The sequence below is a fragment of the Cygnus atratus genome, chromosome 16, assembly GCF_013377495.2.
Source record: "Cygnus atratus isolate AKBS03 ecotype Queensland, Australia chromosome 16, CAtr_DNAZoo_HiC_assembly, whole genome shotgun sequence".
NCBI classification, from domain to species: Eukaryota; Metazoa; Chordata; class Aves; order Anseriformes; family Anatidae; genus Cygnus; species Cygnus atratus.
In genome coordinates this window covers 6,363,545-6,371,794 of record NC_066377.1, presented here as the reverse complement: position 1 = coordinate 6,371,794, position 8,250 = coordinate 6,363,545, and the positions used below count along the sequence as shown (strand labels likewise).

The following is an 8,250-nucleotide window of genomic DNA, read 5'->3' as shown; positions in this document are numbered from 1 at the left end:
TTAAGGGCGTCTGGGCAGGGAAAAAAAACCCGAGTGACCATTAGAGCGGCGGGTTAGTCCGACAGCAGCCTCCATGCCTGCCAACAACTGAGCTCCGTCCGGGGGGCAGCTCCTCTTCCCCAGCGCCGACGTGGATTTACCGCCCGTGGGGGGGGGGCTGAGCTTCTCGGCTGCTTTTTTTTTTTTTTTTTTTTTTTTTTTTTTCGGCACCGCACACCTGGGTTGGAGGCTGGACGCCATGTTGTGGAAACTAGCAGATAATGTCAAGTACGAAGAGGATTGCGAGGTGAGAAGAGCGGGAAGGGGGGCGGGTGGGGAACGGGGGGGGCCGTGGGGGCAGCCCCGAGCCCCCCGGCCGCTGTGCTCCCCCTGCTCGCCTCCAGCCGGGATTCCTCCATTCCCCGAGCCTTTCCTTTTTGCTTTTTTTTTTTTTTTTTTTTAAACCATTTTCCCCCCTCAAATCCTGGGGAAAAAGGGAAAAAAACCCGGCATCCCCAGCCGGGAGAAAGGAGCCTGTACCCCCCCGCACGCAGCAGTGCCTGCAGGCGCAGGGCTGCGCCCCGTGGAGCAAGTCGGAAAAGTAAAAGTTGGGGAAGTGGGGAGCCTCGGGCAGAAGTGGGGGAGCCCCAGCAGAAAGGGGGAGCCCCGGCTGGATCGGGGAGCCCCCTCGGGGCGGCAGGGGCAGGTAGGAGCCGCGGCATGGCTGCAGCCGTCCCGAAGCGCCCTCCCCACGCTTCCATCCCCGGTGGGAGCGGCTCTCACCCCCCGCAGGGTTTGCTCCCGGGTTTTGGGCTCCGACACGGCCGTGCCCTCCCCCGGCTCCGGCAGACGAGCTGTGGGTCCCGGTTCACGCCCCGCTGGGACCCCGATCACTTCTCATTACCCAGCGATGGTATTTTACCGACCGTGGGGCCAGAAGTCGCTGACGCCCAGGATCGGGTCCATGTGGACGTTAATCTGTGCCTGCCGGGGTTTGGGGCGAGGGGAGGAGCGGGGCCGGCAGCCGTCGGGCGTGGGGGGGCCCTGCCCGGGGCTCGGAGCCGCCACCCCATGGGGGCAGCGTGGGGCTGGGTAAATCGGGCCCCGCCGGTGACTGGGATTATTATTTTTTTAAATGATTCTTTGGAGAAGTTGAGAGCCTCGCGCTGAGGACAGCGGTGGGAACTGGTTCCTAACCCCCTCCCTGCGAGCCGGGCTCATTTCCTGCGCGAAGTGCCGGGGGAAAAAAAAAAAAAAGGGGGGGAGAGCCCCCGGTTTTGGATTGGGGCGGCTTTCCCTCTGCCCCCCGGTGCCAGAAAATGTCCCCGGCTGCCGCCCGGTGCCCCCCACTGACCGCCACCTCCCTTCTTCCCCCCCCCGTCTGCCTTCCAGGACCGCCACGATGGCAGCAGCAACGGCAACCCGCGGCTCCCGCACCTCTCGGCGGTCAGCCAGCACCTGTACAGCCCGGCCCCGCCGCTCTCCCACTCAGGAGCCTCCGATTTCCAGCCCCCCTACTTCCCCCCGCCCTACCAGCCTCTGCCTTACTCGCAGTCCAGCGACCCCTACTCCCACCTCGGGGACCCCTTCTCCATCAATCCCCTGCACCAGCCGCCGCCGCCGCCCCCCAGCCAGCAGCAGGGCGCTTGGCCCCCCCGGCAGGGCCAGGAGCCGGCCGGCCTCGCCCCCCACGGCCGCCCCGGCCTCGTCCCGCACCTCTCGGCCCTGGAGAGCGGCTCGGCCGGAGGCCGTCGGGAAACGTACCGCCGCTCCGAGCTGCTGCTGCCCCACGGCCACGGCCTCGACGCCTCCGCCCTGGCCGACAACCTGGGCCTCCACGACATGGCCCACCAGATGGAGGAGGTGCAGGTAAGCCTCGGCCCCCCCCCGCCTTTCCCTGTCCCCCGGCTGCCGGAGCCTCCCCCCCGTCCTCCTGCTCACCCCAAATTCTTGCCCCGCACCTTGGGGCGAAGCCCGCCTCTGCCAGTCCGGCCCCAAAGGCCGTGCTCCCCCCCCCCCCCCCCCCCGCGCAGCTCTCGAGGTGTGTGCAACTTTCTCCCCTTTCTCTTTGCAGAACGTGGAGGACCAACACTTGTTAATGCATGACCAGACGGTCATTAGGAAAGGTCAGTGAGGGGGCCCTGCGCCGCCCCCTGGGTTATGGGGGGGTCCCCGTGGGGATCGGGGCGGCCGAGGCTTGGGGCAGCCCCCGGGGGGGGGTCCCGGCCCCTCTGCCGTGGCCACCGCAGCGTGCCCGTGGGCCGGGGGAGAGCAGCACCCGGGGGGGCTCCTTGCTTTTTTTTTTTTTTTTCCCCCTTTAACTTCTTCCCCAGCCTCGGAAAGGGACTCGGTCGGCATGAGCCTGCTCGGATAAACCGTAACCGGAGCGGTTTTGTGGCCGGGGTCCTGAGCAGGAAGGGCGTATTGACTCAATTTAGGCGGACGGTCGTGTAGGGTTGGGTTCCCTTTTTTTTTTTTTTTTCCGCTTTTGTTTTTAAACAAATTTGTGCTTTGAAAAAAAAAAAAAATCAGTGGAAGTTTCCTCCAGAAGACTTCAAACAAATACCTAACTGAGGAAAAGCAGAAGTGTTTGGCAGAGCGCTGATTGCTGCGTTTAGCTCATGGGAGAATTATTCCGCTGTCAGATGCGGCACCAAAGCCCTTGCCCCCTCCAGGGACCAAGGCAGACCTCGGCTCTTTTTAACCCTTTCCGAGCGGCGCCAGCAGCCCCCGGCTGGGGCTCAGCGGGTGGGCGATGGAGGAGCGGGCTGGCTGCGGGCTGTGCCCCTGCCAAGCCTCTGCCGGCCCTGCGCACCCAGCCGCCGAAGCCGTTCCCCAGCGGGGCTTTACTTTCAGTTCGGCAGCCCTGTTGTGCTGTCTGGTATGAATTTGCCGGGATTAAATTCCCGGTGGAAGGGGAGCCCGGCAGTAGCTGGGAGGCTTCTCCCGCCCCGGGCTGCTGCCAGCAGCCGAGGGATGTGGATTTGTTGTCTGCGCCTCTATCGGGCTCTTTATAGGACTGGATCTGCTAACTTAAATACCACATTTTTTTCAGTATTGTTTTTGGGGGGTGCCTTGTGTATTTTTTTTTCGGTTTTGTTTTAAGAAGGATATTTAGTTGCGTTCGGCAGCTCCTTGAACTGGAGCGTGGAGGAGACCGCTGGTGTTCGGGGACTGGGTCGTGGGGAGCGTTTAGTGCCAAACGAAATCCCATCTCCTGGTCTGTCCTCGTACAAAGAATATTCACTTGCCACTCCGTATTTATTTTTCCCTTTCCTAAAATACCTGCTTTCCCTCCTGCAGGTCCCATTTCCTTAACGAAAAACAGTGCTCTGAGTCTCCCCTGCCAAAAGGATGGATTAATCGGAGTGGTCATAAACCCCAACGAAGTGTTCTGTTCGGTTCCGGGGAGGCTCTCCCTCCTGAGCTCCACGTCCAAATACAAAGTGACAGTAGCAGAGGTTCAGAGACGGCTCTCGCCCCCGGAGTGTCTCAACGCCTCTCTGCTAGGAGGAGTACTCAGAAGGTAGGCTGCGACCCCTGCTCCCAGCCGTCCGCACCGGGGCTGTTAGCGATCCTTTTTCCCCCCCCCCCCCCCCCCCTGCGCCTGGTGTGTGTGGTTGCGGCCAGATTAGCACAATGACGAGCTAAGAAAGCCTTTTATCAAACTTCAGATTTTTCAGAAGCCCAACAACGCTGAATCCTAATTGGCTTTGGAAATAAAACTTCTTTGCACTTCTGCCACTTCTCGGAGAGAAGTGCTATTAACAGCTCTGACAGCAATTCTCATTTGCTGTTGAAAATCGGATTTTTGTCTCTTAAAACTGCTCGTGGAGCTTTCTTCTTCCTGTGACGAACTGTCTCCCCATGGAATGATTTTTGGATTAAATCTCGTGATCTTGTTGCATCGTTACAAGGAGACTTCGTGTGTCCTTTTTTTGCACACACTTTTAATTTGGTTTGTGATCATTCTACAGCTGCTGGTTTCAGTGGTGCAGTCTGAAACATTTTGATTTTGACCTCTGCTGTGTTTCATCCTGGCTGGTTTGTAGTAAAGCATTTTAAAAGTAGGTCACTTGAAAAGAGAGCCTGTTTTTTATCTTACCCCCAGTAGAACCCTATTGAATGTCAGTAACTGGAATTTCTCATCTTTTTTTTTTTTTTTTTTAAACAAAACAAAAAAGTCCCCTGAAGATAAATAAAGCCTTTTTTTCCCCCCTAATTACAGAGCCAAATCTAAAAATGGCGGCAGATCATTAAGGGAAAAACTGGATAAAATTGGCTTGAACCTTCCAGCTGGTAGAAGGAAAGCTGCAAATGTGACACTATTGACATCTTTGGTGGAAGGTCAGTCTTGAACGTGTCTTAAAAATAAACTTCCTTTCCCTTGTGTACAGCTTTTATCCTCCAGGACAGGCGTGGAAGGGCTGGGAAGTTGATGAACTCAATAGAGGGGGGGGTTCCACGTGTTTATAGTTGACAGTGAGCGTGCTGGGGACAGGGCAGCAGGTACCTGCTGAGGTGCCTTTGGGGGGCTCCTCGCCCCCCTGCTGTCAGTCGGGTCTACCCAGCCCCGCTGTGCCGAGCACCAGCCGCGGGCCAGGATGGCATCCCTCCCTCGTGGGCACCAGGCTCTGCGAAACGCCTGGGTTGTCCAGTCTGTTTTCTGAGGTTGTTTGGGGTTTTGTTAAGGGAAGGCGAAAGGGGTGAAACCCGGCACATCGCAGGGTTTGGTTCCCTACTGGGAAACCTGAAGTCCGCGGCAGCTGCCTGCAATGCCTGGCCTTACCTCTGCGGTATCCTCAGAAGCTTTTCTCATAAACAAGCATATAAAGTGAGATTTATAGCTTTTGACTTCCTGATGGGAAACTGGAGCCCCTTTAATCTGTAACATGCTATGTGGACCCTCTCAGTTAAGCTGACGGCAGGGTGTATTTACGTGTCTGTGTGGGGTTATGTTTTGTGCTGCTGTTGAAAGCAGCTCCTGGTAGTGGTACAACTTAATAGGAGCAGAAGCAGCAATTGAAACATGACAAATGATCCAACAATACCTTGCTGCTATTTCATTTCTGCATGAGCTGAAATAATACGGCAACTTCCATTTAAAACCTTATTTTGGAAGTTGGATTTAAGAGCTGCCCGAGAGGCTATGTGCGTGTGCACGCACACGTGTGTGTTACAGGTACAGCCTGATGATGTCAGCCCAGTGTTTTTGTGCATGATGGAATTGCCTTAATGAAAAAAGCTGTGTAGTTATAAACCTTCCAATTTTATTTTTATATGAACATTGTTATTATAAAGGAGCTAGAAAATGTACTAAAAAATCATTACATCGGTGGAATTTAGTTGCAAGTTTTTTTAAATATCAGTGGGAAATTTGTTATAGGCTAAATTCTAGTCTTTGCTAAGCAGTGAATCTGCATTGAAACAAAAGGAAAGCTTTTTCCAGTAAAGGGAAGGGAATTCTTTTTCATAGCTGTCATCACGTAGTGTTGTTGTTTTTTTTTTCTTGATGCAAATTTACCAAGGAACACTGATCTATTGATTAGAAAATGGTAATGAATGGTATGGTGAAAAATAGATGTGTCCCTTTCTAAAAGAGTAAATTCTTGAAATCTATTCCCCTGCTTTGCTTAATTTCCCCGATCTCCTTATAATAAATAAGCACTGCAACATTTAATAACTATTCCCTTCTGCCCACGCCAGGTGAAGCTGTACATCTTGCCCGTGACTTCGGTTATGTATGCGAGACAGAGTTTCCTTCCAAAGCAGTGGCCGAATATTTAACTAGACCACACATGGGCCGCAACGAAATGGCGAACAGGAAGAATATGCTTCTTGCTGCAAAGTAAGTTTTCTGGCTTTGCATTATTTTCCCTCTTTTTTAAAGGTGGTTTTGTCTGACCATGAGTATCTGTGGTTGTGGACAGTTTGCTACATTTTCATGTGTAATTGTAATCAGGGAGAGGAAACAATTCTTGCTTGGTTTTGGTTTGAATTCAACTATGACAGCAGTTATTTTAGTCTGAACCAATAATAATAATAACCCTGTATGGTAATTCTAAAGCAGTTTGGACCACTTTTTGTTGTTGTTGTTTGTTTCTTTTAAACAGTAGTAAAAAAAAAAAAAAATCCAAGTCTTTAACCAGGGTAGCTGTATCTCTAGGAAAAAGATGTCCCTAGGTGAGACAGGGCTGAGGACCTGGGGGGCAGGTGTGGCAGAGGAACTTGAACTGGGACGGGACTGGGAGCTGGTGGTTGCCCTGCCTGCGTGCGTGCAGCCCAGAGAGGCAGAGACATGTGCACCTCCACGGCGAGTTACTGGTGGGCACACCGGGTGCAAGGCAAGCTCGGCCACTGTGTCCTTGTAGCTGCTGTTTTTGGCAACAGCATTCCCCCGTGGGACTCTAGGGATCAAAGTGTGGGTAGTCCCATTTTGGTATCAAGGCTGAAGATCTTTAGTTCAGTGAAAGGCAACGTTTAGCAGATGTGAGAAGTCCCTGTTCTTAACTAAGTTCGTACTATAAATCCTGGTGAACAGGGGAAGGGTAAAGGAGCTTTGTTAGAGCTGTTCTGCAGACACTTGTACCTGTAAATAGAGCATTTACTGAACAGGTCCCTGGTAGGAAATACCTGTGTTTAGCTGTGCTTATCTTACACCAGTGGCTAGAGAGCTCACTGTCCCCTTCCCACACTGACGTTTAACCAAAGCCCATAGATTATGATCCATCCTGGTCTGAGATGTTTTCTGGTTTGGGCTGGTGCAATTTCTTGCTTTGAAAGCACTGTCACTGTGCAGAGGATCTGAGAAAAGCCTGGTTAAACTGATGAGAAGAGTTGTTTTGACTTTGCTTGGATTAGGCAAGCAAAATCCTGCCCCGTGCAGGGGTTCCACATTCCTCCTGGTGCTGAATTAATCCATCAATCTTTCCCTGAAAAAGAAACCTCCTTTACCAAGACTATATTTCATAGAAATATATTGTTTCTCTTATAGCTTAAACCTTATGCTTATTGAACATGAGCCCTTTGGCTCTTTAGAATTATTATTGGTATTGTTATTAACCCTAATAGCAGGCATCTTTTGGAAGATGTTTGTGATTTGAGAAATTCTGATAAAGTGATGATTCTGTTAGGATTGCTCATCTCCAGTGAAATCACATCAAGGGGACAGATTTACAAGCAGCAAACAACATATGCTGGAGCGTTATTAACCATTCGTGTTTTGCCAGGCATATGTGTTCGTGTTTGCAGGATCAGGGCCTAGGTCTCTATGAGAGAGGGGATGTACGTACAACATGCACAACTAGATTGGATCTCCTCTTCAGCTGCTTTAGTCTCTCTAAATCGCGTAACTACAGCTGTGGAAGTTCTCAGAGAAACTAGCCCTACATCCCAGCCCTCCCTGAAAATCTAGAGCAAATGATGCCGAGCCAGCCAGACAGCAGAGGTGGAGAGATTATTCTGCAGCGTGGGTATGTGTTTGTGTGACACAGATAAAAACAGAAGGTTTGTCAGATGCCAATACTAATAAATGAGCTTTAATTTTGGACTGTGGAGAACACTGCTGTCTTGCTGTTGATGGAGTAATGAATATCTGAAAACTTTAAATTCCCATGTAACAGCCAAATAGTTGACGTGGATTTTTTTTCTCCATTATTTTTATTTATTTGTTTTTGCACAAATTCCTACCGTGGTATAAAGTGAGGTCACTTTGTGTCTTGCAGGCAGATTTGTAAGGAATTCACAGACCTCCTCACTCAGGACAGAACTCCTCTTGGAAACACGAGACCTAGTCCCATCTTGGACCCTGGCATCCAGGGCTGTTTGACTCATTTTAGCCTGATCACACATGGCTTTGGGAGTGCTGCCATCTGTGCTGCCATGACATCCGTCCAGAACTACCTAAATGAAGCATTAAAAATAGCAGACAAAACATACATGAACGCTGGCGACCAGAGCCCTGCAGAGACCAACAAAACCATCGATAAAATGGATAAGCACAGGAAATAAAAGGAGAGAAACCAGACTTTAAACTCTTCCTCCTTAACACAGACTGGGATCTTCTTGCCGGGGGAACGTAGAAATTTGGGTACTTTTTTTTTTTTTAAATAAGAAAGGGAAAACAAGGAAAAAAATCATCTTATTCAGGATCTTCACTCCTCCTGGATCCATGAGACAAGTCTTTCTAAAAGCTGCAGTATCCCTTATCTGTGGAAGCAATTACCAGAAGATAAGTACTTGGTACAGGTGTATTGACATCCTTTGCTGTAA

The 8,250-nt window shown here is 51.3% G+C and overlaps 1 protein-coding gene across 1 annotated transcript; it reads left to right on the top strand.

The window, feature by feature from the left end:
• The first annotated feature begins 238 nt into the window (after nt 1-238).
• On the top strand, nt 239-7,989 carry TFAP2C (transcription factor AP-2 gamma). The gene is made up of 7 exons (XM_035548319.1): nt 239-286; nt 1,372-1,848; nt 2,054-2,105; nt 3,283-3,505; nt 4,208-4,326; nt 5,686-5,827; nt 7,704-7,989. Exons 1-7 carry the CDS (start codon nt 239-241, stop codon nt 7,987-7,989), a joined length of 1,347 nt encoding a protein of 448 aa, XP_035404212.1.
• The last annotated feature ends 261 nt before the right edge of the window (nt 7,990-8,250 follow it).

Coding starts and splice junctions, on each gene's coding strand:
- TFAP2C (XM_035548319.1), top strand. CDS start 239: ATGTTGTGGAAACTAGCAGATAATGTCAAGTACGAAGAGGATTGCGAG. Junction 1,849..2,053: donor ACCAGATGGAGGAGGTGCAG/GTAAGCCTCGGC, acceptor TTCTCTTTGCAG/AACGTGGAGGACCAACACTT. Junction 5,828..7,703: donor AATATGCTTCTTGCTGCAAA/GTAAGTTTTCTG, acceptor TGTGTCTTGCAG/GCAGATTTGTAAGGAATTCA.